The sequence below is a fragment of the Stegostoma tigrinum genome, chromosome 10, assembly GCF_030684315.1.
Source record: "Stegostoma tigrinum isolate sSteTig4 chromosome 10, sSteTig4.hap1, whole genome shotgun sequence".
NCBI lineage: Eukaryota > Metazoa > Chordata > Chondrichthyes > Orectolobiformes > Stegostomatidae > Stegostoma > Stegostoma tigrinum.
This window is the reverse complement of record NC_081363.1, coordinates 48,880,603-48,894,841: the sequence shown is the minus strand read 5'-3', so window position 1 is coordinate 48,894,841 and position 14,239 is coordinate 48,880,603. Positions and strand designations below refer to the sequence as shown.

The 14,239-nt window shown below is 41.2% G+C and overlaps 1 protein-coding gene across 6 annotated transcripts; it reads left to right on the top strand.

Annotated features, from left to right (window-relative positions):
* Nucleotides 1–795: 795 nt before the first annotated feature.
* otx2b (orthodenticle homeobox 2b) lies at nucleotides 796–13,137 on the top strand. 6 transcript variants are annotated; one of them, XM_048538574.2, is made up of 6 exons: nucleotides 796–1,058; nucleotides 1,325–1,502; nucleotides 5,634–5,706; nucleotides 9,494–9,694; nucleotides 10,127–10,278; nucleotides 10,948–13,136. In XM_048538574.2, the coding sequence occupies exons 4-6, from the start codon at nucleotides 9,598–9,600 to the stop codon at nucleotides 11,569–11,571; spliced, it is 873 nt and encodes a 290-aa protein (XP_048394531.1). In that variant the 5' UTR covers nucleotides 796–1,058; nucleotides 1,325–1,502; nucleotides 5,634–5,706; nucleotides 9,494–9,597; the 3' UTR covers nucleotides 11,572–13,136. The 6 variants fall into 6 exon arrangements, with proteins under 6 accessions (XP_048394531.1, XP_048394530.1, XP_048394533.1 ...); XM_048538573.2 differs by lacking the exon at nucleotides 1,325–1,502; XM_048538576.2 differs by lacking the exons at nucleotides 796–1,058; nucleotides 1,325–1,502 and adding an exon at nucleotides 4,438–4,456.
* The last annotated feature ends 1,102 nt before the right edge of the window (nucleotides 13,138–14,239 follow it).

Sequence of the window (14,239 nt, the reverse complement as noted above, 5' to 3'; positions counted from 1 at the left end):
GCGTCTTTTTTGTTAAGCTGTTGGTCGGTTTCTGGTGCAGATCGGTAAAATAAAAAAGTTTGGCTCACGAAAATGGTATCCGTCTCCTACACATTGGAACATTAAAAAAGTTATGATTCAATAAAAGGCTGGGAACAATTTGCAGCTCGGGCAGTGGCTGTGGCAAGAGGGACGGACAACCTTTTGAAAGCTCATCGGCCTAAAATATACTTTCAGCCTTTTCCTGTTTTATTTCAATTACTGATAGCGACGGTGGCTTGTTTTTCCATGTTGAACAAGGTGCATTCGAGCACTGCTATCAGCATTGATTCCATCCGCGTGTTATTAACTGCAGGTAAATGTAGTACAGATTTACTGATAGCCCAATTTACAAATCCCCAACTTCATCGAAATCCCCATTAATTGATATATATTCGTGTAAAAGCGGCACCTCGCTTCAAAAAGGTTAAAATATTCAAAAGAAGCTCAAAGATACAAGGAGTCCAAGAGAGTCATGGAAATGGGAAACTGGCAAAGCACAAGAATGAAATTGGCATAAGGTGATAAGATTGCTGAAAGTATTGGGATGAAGTGGCAGAGCGAATGAAGTCTCTCTCTCTCACACACACACACACACACACACACACACACACACACTTGGATCTGGGTTTAGATTGCTATTTTTTCCACTGAGCTCGTGTTTCGTTCTTTTTTTCTGTTGGCAGCTCGCTGCTGTGAAGGGATTAAATTGTATAATTTGGAAAGCAGTCATCTGCTCCAGAGCTGAGTCAGAGGCTGATTGCAGCGCCGCTCTATTCAGAACACAACTTTTAGCCCGATGAAAAGCAATGAAAAATGATTCCTGGCTGATGCTCCCGAGCCTCCACTCCCTACTCACTGCCCTTTGAAAGTAGTCATACAGTAGAGCACCACGAACATCCCCACCTACCTCCCCACCCCCACCAACCCCCCACCTTCGCTTATTCTGTCTTGATTTGCCTCTGCGACTGTTTTTCGAAATATTCCTGCGAAATTTGGGGAATGAATCTCACAACTCAAATCTCTTCTTTCCACTCCAGGTGAGTTGGGAGGTCTTTAAGATTTCCTTGCTAATTAAAACGCGTGATATACTTGTACTAACTAACTTAGAACAACGTATTGGTGTGTCACTACGGTGGGAAAATGAGGTTGGTTTCATGAATTTTATTGTTTGTGATCAAATGATGTTCCTTTGCCTTCCTCGATTTTTTGTTTTGATTGTTTCTGCAGTAATAACATATTTAGGCATAAAACTGTTCAGATTTTCTTTGATTTCTACGACTCCTCCCACTTTTCCTCTGTTCAGGAAGTGCTGTCTTTCTAAAGAGTACATATTGGCTTCACGATATAAAAGGTCCTGGGCAAATGCGGTCGTATCTATTCAGAAACTGAACTATCAATTTGACATAATGTGGGACAGAAGATTAGCAACTGTAATAGTAAATCGTCCGATGAACTACAATTGACTGGGTGTAAGACACCGGGTAAATCACCTCTTTTATTCTGTATTGCCCGTTCTTTGCTGTTTTGTAACATTGTTTTGTATAAAAATACGAAGCGGATCAGTCTGCATATGCAGATATCGGATCAACCGCCCAATGCGGTGTGCTGTAATATTGATTTTGTAAGTTTAATATCGGCAGGTCATACATATGTCTGTATAAATGTGATCAGCACTTTCTGAGTTTTCAACGCGTAATCATTTAATGTGATGATCACCTTGAGATTAGCTTTTTGTTTTCGTTCCAGAGTACCGTGCTGAGATCTTCTTCCCCAGTTTTGTTTTAATGCCACTCTACTAACCCACTAAAAGTTTCATGACACCTAGAATATTAACATAAGCAGCCAATCAGATCTATTACTCAGAAAGTGAAGCACTGGCAATGAAGTAAACTGCTCAATCACCCTTAACACAATGTTATTTTTTAAGTTCCAAAAGCTAACATCCAATTTGTTTTTAGAAGATGCAAACTTGAGAACCATTATGTCACGGAAAGACTTATCTAAGGCTGGTCAATTCTTCAGTACTTTAATACTTCCACAGAAATGTTTTCATTTAACCGCCATTAATCTGAAGAAAATAATTGGCTCATATTTTGGAATAAATTCATGCACTTAAATTGACTATACTCTTATCGACACGGAAAAGAACGCTCCTTTGGCATTCAGTCTGATTTTTTTTAGCTCAGTTCTCAAAGTTTTAACTTAAGTAAAACGAATACCTTAAAAGTAAAGGGAAAGAAATAAAGACCCAAGCGATTTCAAATGATTCGGTTGGTACTTTCTCAAAGAAAAATTGTACTTGGAACGTCAATCGCATAGAAATTTGAGGAAACATTGGAATAACTTCAAACTTTTATCAAGATTTGATTTTTTTCTTCTTGATGTCAATGATTTCATTCGAAATGCAAGAGATAAAGCATTTCAAAGGAAAGTCGTACTTGTACTGCATTTCATGTGGCGACAAAATGATTATATTTTGTTTAAAATAAATAAATTAACTTCAAGGGCAAGGTATCCATTGTGGTCCTTCACATCCCAAAACGAAAGCGATTTATCGTGCGGGCATCCTTCAAGGTGCAGAACTACAACGGATTCAAACTGAACCACACCTCAACGGGATCATTTATATATTGCTGACAGAATGACCATACGTCAATGTGATATATATATAATACATATATATATATAACTGAAACAAATGACCACCTTCAATGGCATATTTTCGCAACAGATTGTTAAAGGGATCTTGTGCATAACAGCGTGACCGGGGCAAAGAAAATGCGGTGAACACGTTAAATTTCGATAAAAGACCATAACGATTCATATAAACTGTAACAGTAGTTCGATCTAGACAGGGTTGACTGACACGTTTCCATTAACACTTCAAACGTGTTTTCCAAAATAAGATCACGGAAAGTGATTGGAGAAATTATTAAAACGTAGTAAGACAAATGGACAACAAATCATTTCCCAGCTCTTATAAAGTACGCTACCGATCTCGACAGAAATTGTTTGTTGACTTTCGTTATCAACTTTAGAAAATCAGTTTTCCAATGTTATACTCTCTGGCTGTAGTGTATTATTAGTGCATCTTGCTGCATGCGATTTGTGTTCGGGTCTGTCTGTGTGTTCGGTAAGGAATGGGGCACGGACATTAAAGCAAAACATTTACTTTGTCTGCAATTCAACAGCAAATTTTGCCTGAAGCATGGCTTCTGCAAAGTTTTCAATTTTGAATGTGCCAAGTTTGGTTCTTTTGCGCTTGATTCGGCCACCTAAGTGCTCTCACCAGTGTGGCGCTGTTGTGCTTTTATAGTTTATTAAAAAAAAAGTCGATGCTGCTCTTCCAGTTTCCCCGAATTTCACAACAATTTCACTCGCACTGAAACATAACGGCAGAAAGTCTGAAAAACCAAACGCGAGGAGTGGGAGAGGTGGGGAGACTTACTGAGATCAGTTGGCGGTTGCTTGAATAAATGGCCTTAGCAATTCTCTATTTGCTGGAAATCCATTACTCCTAACTTTGCAATTACTCCATTTCAATCCATTCGGTATTTCTTTGAATTCTTCCTGCTATTCTATGGTGAATTGTTTGCCAAAGAAGTGCCTATTTTAAGGCATCTGTTGACACCGGGAGTCGTATAACAGTGGGTGCTGTTGTTGATAGCCAGCGGCATCTCAAACAATTACGTGTATTAGGTTAAGAAAACTGATGATATCTGTTAATATGATTCCTTTTGAGTCGTGTTGTAAACTACTTGAAGCGGGATTACTGCTATGCGTGGCAGGCCGTGTTTTTTTTAACTGGAACATTTAGAAACGGTACTGACCACAAAGTGCACAGTTGTATATGAGAATATTTGGATTGGGCGCGCCTTAATGTTGACCAACATTTTCCCCAGTTTCTTATCATTTTCCTCTTAGGAAATCCAAATTCTCCCTTCTGACGTGTCCTTGTGTACCCTCTGACCTCTCGGTTCTTGCTCCAAATGCACGATTTCCGTTACCAAAGAATTTCCCATTTGTTTGAAATTACAATTTGTCTCCAGTCTTCAAAATTTCTGATTGTTTACCCATTAGTATATCTGCCAACTTTAAGCGCGCGTTAATGAAAATGTTGCTTTCTCTCAGGCAATATTTGGGCGACTTTGCTGCAGTTATTTCTCAGCTATGATATTGCTCGACGCTAGAAATGAGGGGCAATGAATTACCGCACGCAAATTTAGATGTGCAGGAACAACATTGCAAAATTCAAACTGTCTATCCTGGCCGAGTGAGTCGACCTAGAGTGTTCCGGTTTTCATTTTTAGTGTCGCTAATTTATTCTTGGTCTGATTTTGAAGCCTGTATCCTCCACGTGTGCAAGGCCTGCTATTCGTATTTCCAGAAAGGTTGTTTCTACTTCAAAGCACGGAAATTGGTTCTTAGGCCACAGGTTAATCGCACTGATAAAACTCATTTAATTGGAGTGTTGTTAACGCAGCGTTCTATCTATCTATCTATTTATCTATTATCTATCTATCTCTGCCTACCAACCCCCGATTTATTGCATTGTCGTTTGAATTATGATCACTGTTATATTTCTGTTTATTCTAATACTTGTCCTTGGAGCTAGGCTGCCTTTTGCATTGATATTAAATGATGTTGTCTTACCTTCTGTTGCATAGTTCCCTGTATAATTATGAATTCTTCACACTCTGTTTCATCACTGGCTGTTCTCTGGCCCTATGACAGTTGTAGCCGGATTTGTTTTTATTCCCTGCGTCAGTTATCCTAAATTATTCTACTTAATGCCTTCTCGCTGTGTCATTCTTGCTGGTGTAACTCCGGGTTACTCTTATCCATACTCGTTGCACTTGCTGGTTCAACCCAGAATCACTAACTTGATTGCTCCCTCTGCTTAATACCTTCATAATTATTCTCCCTGTCTCCCTGCTTCCCACCCCTCTCTCGATAGGTGTGATTTTGTGACTTTTCTACATCCTTCTAAATGGTTCTTGCTTGCCCATCTGCCTTCTTAGTCCCGAATTGTCATTTAATAATGTTTGTTTCAATCCAAGACTGTCTTTGCCAGTCTTCACGTCATACTAGCTGACAAATGTGAATATTTTCAATGTGGTTTATTCTCTCTCACTCTATCTCTCGCTCCATCCTGTTCAATGCTGGTGAATTTTCACTGCCATTGCTTGATTTTCTTTTCCTTCATTTTCTGCTTTGGGTTTGCTACTCCCTGTTTTTTTTTGTTTTCTCTCTCCTCTGGAGCGGCGTTTCTCTCACTCTGGTTCTGCTGAGATGTGTCAATCATTCTCCCCCTGCTATTGGCTGCGGAGTTTGCGTCAAAAAGTTACCAGAGAGGCGCTTTCTCAGCAAGTCTCAGAGAAAGGGGGGAGTGAGAGAGACAGAGAGAGAGAGAGACCAGCACAACTCAGCAATCTCGATCATTTTCCACTTCCATACCTCAGACACCTGCTTTAAATAGGTTCACCCTTCTTCTTCTTCAAATAGCCAGAGTCCGACTTGGCTGGCTGAGATTGGAGCAATTATAGACGAAAAAAAAATGCCAATCGATAACCTCGAGACTTCTAACCTATTTCTTGTGTATTTGCTTTCAGGAACAAAGGCCGTCAGCATCGGGGGAGCCTGACTTGTTTGGCGTTTTACTTCGATCTAAGCACTGTAAAACAGGTGAGTTCCTTTTTCTTAAAAAAGAACACGTTAGCCTTCCTCTGTGATGGAGAATCTCAGTTTACCTTGCGCAAGACGCCTATAGAATATCAAATGTGTGAACGCACCTACCCTGGGGTGAACCCCGCTTGAGGTTACTATTCGTGCAGTCGAAGACTTTCCGTATATTCGGCTTGTTCACGATTGTGCTGTTTAGTCCAAAGGCAGTTTTGACTAGTCTGAAATCTTGGTTCGTGTTTAGTGTTTTGAAGAACATGCACTCCGAAGTTCCGAGGGATTGGAGGGGATGAAATGGCAGAGAAATAAGTAAAAGTCTTGCCGTGCGTTTTGCCTTTCGTGGTATATGCTCGTTTACTAGTTTCTGCAATAAATGTGGGTTACAATGGTTAGTTTTCCCAGTCTTGTGCGAATTGAGCGCAAACAGTTTTCTTTTGCGCGTGTTGGGTTTGCTACTGGATCCCAGTAAATTCCCCTCATCCCCATGAATGTTCAAACACAGGGATAATTGGGGAGGCGTGGATTTCTCTCGATTTCTTTTCCTGATATCGTTGAACTGCCCCTGCAATCACATCCTCATTTGGGGAGTGCTGGGCTGCAGATGCTTTTTGTCAGTCGTTTATCAGTTCAAATAAACTGGAATGAGATCGATCGCTTCCCAATTATTGACGAACAGCTTTCCTAGCAGAGAGTCGGATCAATAACCTGAACAAGAAGAAACTTCGCTGGACAAAACCTACGCTGCTTTCCGCTCAAATTTTAGACGTGAATATAAAACACTAGAATTGCTTTTTTGTTTCAGTGCGAAGCGGTTTGTTCAAAACCTATATAAATTTCAGATAACTGAAAGGAAGAAACTTAACACTGGAGTTTCCAAAAAAAACTTTCCAGCCAAAAAAACCTAATGATTTCAGTAATTTCACAAAATATCTTTAATAATTCCAGCGTTCGACTCAGCCACGGAAGCACTTGATCCGAGCAGTAAAAGTTTAATGGATCTTGTCATTTATTTCTCGAAACAAAAATTGGAATCTACAATAACATATTTCGATCAAAGGGACTGAAGTTTAGAGATAAATGAATGTGATTTTAAAATTAATAATGATATTTGCAAGATTTATAAAGCAGTCTTTGAAACCTAAAACGCAGCTTTGTGTGCCAAAATTGAAATGTTAACTAAACAATCGGTCAGTATTAGCCTGGAGCTTCATGTACGTACGAATGTTATATTTAAATATCTGAAATTAAGGCGAGCATTTTTCTAACTGACATTTAGTTTCTCCTGACTCTCAGACTTGTGTAATTGCTTTATCCTTTTAACAAATTTCGAAATATTATTTATCGTCGAAACGGCTGGATTATTCATATCCCTCTTTATCCTCCATGCAAATATAAATTAAGATTTTAACGTCTCATTGCATAATCTCATCGCAAGAGTCTTGAAAATGTTTCCTTTAAGATTAATCCAGCGGGAGAGCATGTCGCTGTAAATGTAAAGTATGGCTCAGCAAGAAAACCTAAAGCTGGAAACAGCAAGATCCACTGTTCATTCTATTTGAGCGCAGAGTCACTCACATCTCACCAGCTTGTCCTGGATGTACAGTGAAAGTGGAACTGTTAACGTCCTGAATAAGTTTGGAAACTTGCGGACAAGAACAAAGTATTTAAACGAAAATTTCCGAACAACCCCAATTACAATAAACATTATATTTTCAAACTATTCATTATTTTGCATTCATACAGTTTAGGAGGTGACGAGAGGAAGGGTTAAGTACAATTTGCAATAAATAACTTACCACCATCGTTGAAACACGCTTCATTGCAAACTGTAGCAGGAGAGCATCAGCCTTAACACGTTACAAATACTGTATCAAATATGAAAGTAAATGCCCGTTGTTCGAAATCCCACGAGTCTCAAAGTTGCAGGGCCGGGCCCTATATGAGATTAATGATGTTTTTTTTAATAAACAGTTCGACTCTATAGCTTTGTTTCATTTCCATCAAGCAGAAAATTAATCAGAACAAGTGCAGCAGGGATGAGGGAGAAAGCGTTCTTCGCCATCCCAGTTTTTGCAGCGTCCTGTAATTAAGGAACGTGTGCCACCCGGATTATCTCGTTAATTTATCAAGAAAACATTTATTATAATTAATTCTCGGCCGCATGCTCGGCGGGGTAATTACGATCGACCGAATGCCGAGCAACTGGTAGATAGGATTCTTTCAAAAAGTGACAGATTGTGCTGAGAAGCCGACAGACTCGACCCGCTCTCTATATAACTGGCTGCACTTCTCTACCAGTCGGCAAGAGAAGCAATTTCCCTGTGGCTTCAGCCTTGCAGCGAGGGCCAGTGGGATCGGCCGGGAGTGGAAGGCTGCAACTTGCAATCCATTTTGTTCGAGTAGATTGCTTTGTAGGTAAGGGCCTGTACTTGAAACTGGCAAAGATCGTGTTTTAGTTCTCTCGCGGTGAATAGTGGCAATCAGGCAATAGATGAATGAACGATGCAGCATTGAGTTAATCGGGATGAAGTCTGAGACTGCATCAAGGGTCATGTTGCTTGTTCTGCAGCTTGGGGAAAGCGGTGTTTACACATTGGAAGCAGCCTTTAACGCGGGCTGTGCAGAGCCCTGGCTGGTATATGTAACAGGGCAGCGTCTGAATGAGTCGACTGCCTAGTTTTTGTTTTGTAATGAGAAGTTTTGTCATCGCAACCCCCATCTCCGCCATTTTGAAGGTGTGCTCACCCTTGCTAAACCTTGTCTCCTGAAAGTAAGATGCCAGGCGCAAATCAGGTGCCGCCACTTTTATTTTAAAGCCAAGTAAATCATTTTCATTGTTGTTGTGATGCAGGGGATTTATGGAGTATTTCTTGGAGAAGGAATCAGGTGACAATATATGACTTCCGCGGGTAAACAACATTAGATCAAAGGCAAAGTGCAAAGTTGTCCAATCAACAGAGGAATCTGTCCCCAGTTTCTTTAAACCCGGGCAGCAAACTCTTCATTAAATAATGTTGAATTTTTTGTTTAATATTCAGGTGCAATACAGTTGGGCACAACTAGTTTTGATTTCCCGGCACTTTTTCCCCCCGATTGAGAATTAATTACTTGGCTTTGTCTCGTTCACGTCGAGAAAACTACCAGAAAGCTCGATATTCTATACCGCGAAACCTCGCCTAGTCGATAAAAAAAGACGTTGTACTGCATCTCACTAAGTGTTGCCTTCCAACTCAAACAGGTGTATTCTCAGCTCAGAAGCAGTCTCTGTTTCCCATTGTAAAACACGTAAAATAAAACGAAAAACTTCGCTAGCGTCCGGTTGCAAATCCTGCACAGGAACCCTTTTTTTTAAACGTTGAGCCTTTGTTTTTCTCTGTCCATAAAGCCTTTGTTATCAGTAGTTTGTCGATTTTCTCCCTCCCGGGCCAGCAACTCATTGTCTCTGCAAATGGTCCACAATCAAAGTTTTGTTTGAGCCAATTAGCGTGATAACAGATTGGTGCTAACGAATGGATCTATGCAAATTGCATCGCTAACAATGCGCTGTGTGCATTTCAAGCACTGGGGTTTTGTTATGTGGAAGGCGTACTTTAAGAATGGGTGTAGCACGTTTTTTGGGACATATTTATCTGGTCACCATCCCTGGGTCCAAAAGACAGCTGGGGGTCCCCGGATGCTTTAAAGAGACAGGCTGGGATCTGTTGAGAAATCAGATACTTTCCAGTGATCGTTGATACAACATCTCCTCTAGATCCCTCCACTCATCAACCTTTTCTCTTACTCTGAATAGGCTTAAACCGAGGCCTTTCTGCAAACTCAATCGGGGACCCAAGGACCCGGACTCCGGATTTTTCTCTCGTTTCTCACAAATTTGCTCTTCAAACCAACCTTAGCATGATGTCTTATCTCAAGCAACCTCCATACACAGTGAACGGCCTGAGCCTGACTACATCGGGCATGGATCTGCTTCACCCCTCGGTCGGCTACCCCTGTAAGTATTTGCTGAAACCTCATACTTTACCAGGGCCTCAAAGCAGACTTTTATTTTTCAAGAACCTGAGGTTTCCGCGACACTCACAGGCAGGAAATCGTGCCGACCCGTTGGGATTATTTCAGTGTGTTTATTGCTTTTAAATGGGAATTATCAATAGAATTCAGGGCAACAGAGATTACCTAATTGCAGCTTCTTAACCCGCACCCAAGGTTTGTGTATGTGTGTGTGTGTTGTGTGTCTGTGTGAGAGAGAAAGAAACGTTTCCGGTTCGGAACCGCGCCGAGCTGACTGGTCCCCGCTGATGTGACTCTCGGGTTGAGTTTTCGACCCGTTTCGACGCTAAATGCGGGGTGCAAGTTAGCGCTCTTCTTTGCGTTTACAATGAAATTGCCGATGTGTTGACCGATCCGCTTGATTTCTGTTTTGAAGCTACTCCGCGGAAGCAGCGGCGAGAGAGAACCACTTTTACCCGGGCGCAGCTGGACGTCCTGGAGGCGCTTTTTGCTAAGACCCGCTACCCGGATATCTTCATGAGGGAAGAGGTGGCTCTTAAAATCAACCTGCCCGAGTCCAGAGTGCAGGTGAGCGGCACTGCGCCCACGACCCCTTCTCAGTAACTGTTACCGGACCTTCCGACCGTGTGAACGCGCGAATCCCTCTCGCCCGAGTGAGACAGAGAGCTGCAAATGAGGCGGCAGGATGTTTTTGAGGGAGAGGTTGGGAGAGACAGCGCCGGGAAATTAGTTCATGGCCCCCAGCGAGCCCAGGGGACCGGCTCTGTGTTTCTCTGAATGGGATTGAGAGCGAAAAGCCGTAAATTCTTTGAGATTATTTCCAAACAAAGAGTGGATTTAAGACCTGTCAAGTCAAACATGTTACTTCCCTGTAAAGTTTTATACGAACAGAACACACTTTGCTGTTTTCTGGTTGCTAAAGGAAAACTGAAGAGAGGCCAGAAATAGTTCCTTTTATTTATTTCCTTACCAAGAGCTTTCCAGATAATGTTGACCCATAAGAGAAACAGTTTTTAAATTGAAGGGACCGGTTAGTTCAATGCTGGGTGTCTAAGATACGAGTTTCACGAAATAAAACAAATATGATATTACATTTAAATGATAGAAATGATTTGCAGCAACCTTGCTAACAGAGAGCAGCCGCTACACAGCACTATTTCAGGTTTGGTTTTTCTTTGTTGAGAGTTGAACTGATTTTCCTCTGTGCGTTGGTGTTATGTTTTTTTTAAAAACAAGGTTTGGTTCAAAAATCGTCGAGCGAAGTGCCGCCAGCAGCAGCAACAGCAGCAGAATGGAGGGCAGCATAAAGTCCGACCCAGCAAAAAGAAGAGCTCGCCAGCCCGGGAGCCGAGCTCGGAGAGCGGAGCGAGCGGTCAATTCACACCTCCCTCCAGCACCTCGGTGACGGTCATATCGAGCAGCAGTGCCCCGGTGTCGATTTGGAGCCCTGCGTCCATTTCTCCGATCGCCCCCGATTGCCTGTCCACGTCCTCGTCCTGCATGCAGCGCTCCTACCCCATGAACTACACCCAGGCCTCGGGTTACACGCAGGGATACGCCGGATCCACGTCCTATTTCGGGGGAATGGACTGCAGCTCGTACCTGTCCCCGATGCATCACCAACTCCCCGCCCCAGGGACGGCGCTCAGTCCCATGGGCACTAATGCAGTCACTGCAGGCCACCTCAATCAGTCTCCGGCCTCCCTCTCTGCCCAGGGCTATCCAGCCGGCGGATTAGGCTTTAATTCCACCGATTGCTTGGATTATAAAGACCAAACGGCTTCATGGAAACTCAACTTTAATACTGACTGCTTGGATTACAAAGATCAAACGTCTTCGTGGAAATTCCAAGTTTTGTGAAGTGATGGGACTCTCTTTGAAATTGGACAAATCATTCCAATGTTAAACCTTTGGAATGAAGAGCACAGGACTTACCGTCATTCCAGTTCTTGTAGCCAACCATCCGGTTAAACTTTTGGAATGGACAGGACGATATTTGTAATCATTCCAAATTTAGCCATTTTTTAGTTGGCCTGTAGAGAAAAAACAAAAGGACCATCAGGGCTGTGTGAATTATGCGATAGGTGTCATAGATGCACTACTTTATTTAAAAAGAAAATGTTTATAAGGGTTCCATATGTAGTTCTGAGAGACAATCAATGTGTGTCTTATATCAGTGGTACATCTGTGTTTTTATTTGTGCTAGACTCAAAGCAAGTATGATCTGCTGTACTGTATGCAAGTGTGTGAACCCTTGTCGCTGTTGAACTCGAGCGGTGGGGGAGGGGTGGGCATGGTTGTGCTGTTGTTAAAATGGAGCTAAATTCTGTTGGAATAGGTACCCACCATTGTTTGAAAGGAGCGCCTTCAAACATAAGCTGAACTGTGAAACTTCGTGACTCTGGCTGCATATTTCACACGGGCGCTAAAACTATTTGTCCTTATGAACCCAATAGCTTAAAAGATGGCTGGTTGTATTGACCCCACTGAGGGTCAGGTGCTCAGAAGTTGGTTCTTTTGTTTGCAGGTGTTAATAGAGTAATATATATGCATAAACATCAACCATTCTGGAGTCCACAGATACGGACGACTACTTTAACGTCAATATAGCACAATTTTGATTTGTCTTCCACGGCTAAATCTGAAACAATATTCAATAAAGTGGAAATCCTGCAGCTCGATGGCACTTAGTGGGTGTGTACAAAATTGCACGACTTCGAGTCTGCCATTAGGGTCCATTAGTTTACCAAATAATGTGAGTTCAGGAATTTCATTCCCTCCCCCCGCTTGCCCACCCCGCCCCCCACCCCTTCATTCCCATCATAAGACATGAGGGTGAGAATGTGCTTTTATAGCTTGCAGCCAATCTGTCAGAGTGGCGAAAATTTGCACTGTACCACGTCTATTTTCATTTTGTTTTTTTTTTCATTTTAGAGGCACAGATATAAGCTGTTATGTTTATAAGTTTTAAAACGAGAAGAAAACAAATTCTTGTAGCAACTGATGCACAAAGGATGCCTGACTTAGAGTGTGTGTATACATATATCATATAATATATACATACTCCAACCTGCAACTTCTGAAGCTAAACAAACGCTAGGCGCTTTACTTGTCTATTTTCCTTGAAAGTTCTGAAATTTTATCGATTTTTTTATGTACAGGATACTTTTTGTATTTCTTCTTAGTGTAAAAATGACGAGGCTTGATCTGGATTCCAGTCTCTACGACCTATTTTCCTTTTTATTAGGTATTGTAAGTGTTTTCAATGTAAATGTAGGTAAGATATAAAATGATTCATAAATTGTGCTTTTTACACGTGAACTTTTGTCCATTTCAGATATTTATTGTCCAATTAATTCATATAAATATTCGGTTATGTACAGTGCTTATTTTATGATAGATAAAAGGTCTTGTGAAATTTCGATCATTTCTTTATAATAAATATCACTTTTGCTGCTGAACTGATTAATAGTAGCTGCCCAGCTCATGCATTCTCGTCCCACCCATTATGCTGTTACCCTCCTAATTTAGTGGTTGATTAAAGCGGATTTAGTATGAACCCGCGTACTATATTTCCTAACACGTATTGCAGAGACTTAAATTTATCCTTGAATTACATGATTGTGACAGCACATATCAAGTGTCTCAATGCGAACAATGTAATTGGATGGAAATGCAGAATCTGTTGCAAACACAACTGCAAACATTGGCGTGGTTCCTATGAGCGCCTGAAAATCTCATCCACTATGACAGGACACCAAATATGCCGATTTTCTTCTTTTTAAACGGTAATTTAATGCACAATCTCGGCGTTTCAATCTCACTTCCAATTGCAAAAAGACTTGGAATTATGCAAATATTACTAATATCAAAAATATGTGGAGAGATGGTAAATATAGTCAAAGGAAAGTGTGTGCACCTAATAGAATATTTCAGCTTTCACAGTACAGCCATTTTCACCCTGTTTTAAATTATTTTGTTTAGCCTAGGAGACCAAAAACCATTTGGCTCACTCACCTTTAAATGCATCACTCTCTAATCTCTCACATCAATGGGCAACCTTTCATTTCTGAGCACAGAAAGCTGCGTAATGGCCGCTTTATTCAATTGACTTTTCAACACATTAAACACGCGTTTAGGTAACACCCTTCGGACCTGAAGGGTATTGTTAATCATGACCTTTTTACTCTCACACACTCTAAGGAAAGCATTCAAAGCGAATCGAACTGCTGACAATATTAATTAATTAAAGAACCCTTGTCTCAGACTCTTTTACCTATTCAGACCTACAAAGAACTTTGTGTAAAAGCTCTGTTCAAACTCCAGACTATTTCACACAAAACGGATCTGTTCCCTTCTAACGTTGTGTCGTCATTTTTCGGAGAACAATAACTGCCAGATGAACTGTAATTTATAATTAACCAACATGGAGACTGAACGCCAGGAACAGGGAGTAGAACACTCTTCCTACATCGGCAATAAATAAATAACTGCTCGGTCATTTCAGAGATTTTTTTTGTTTCCTAGC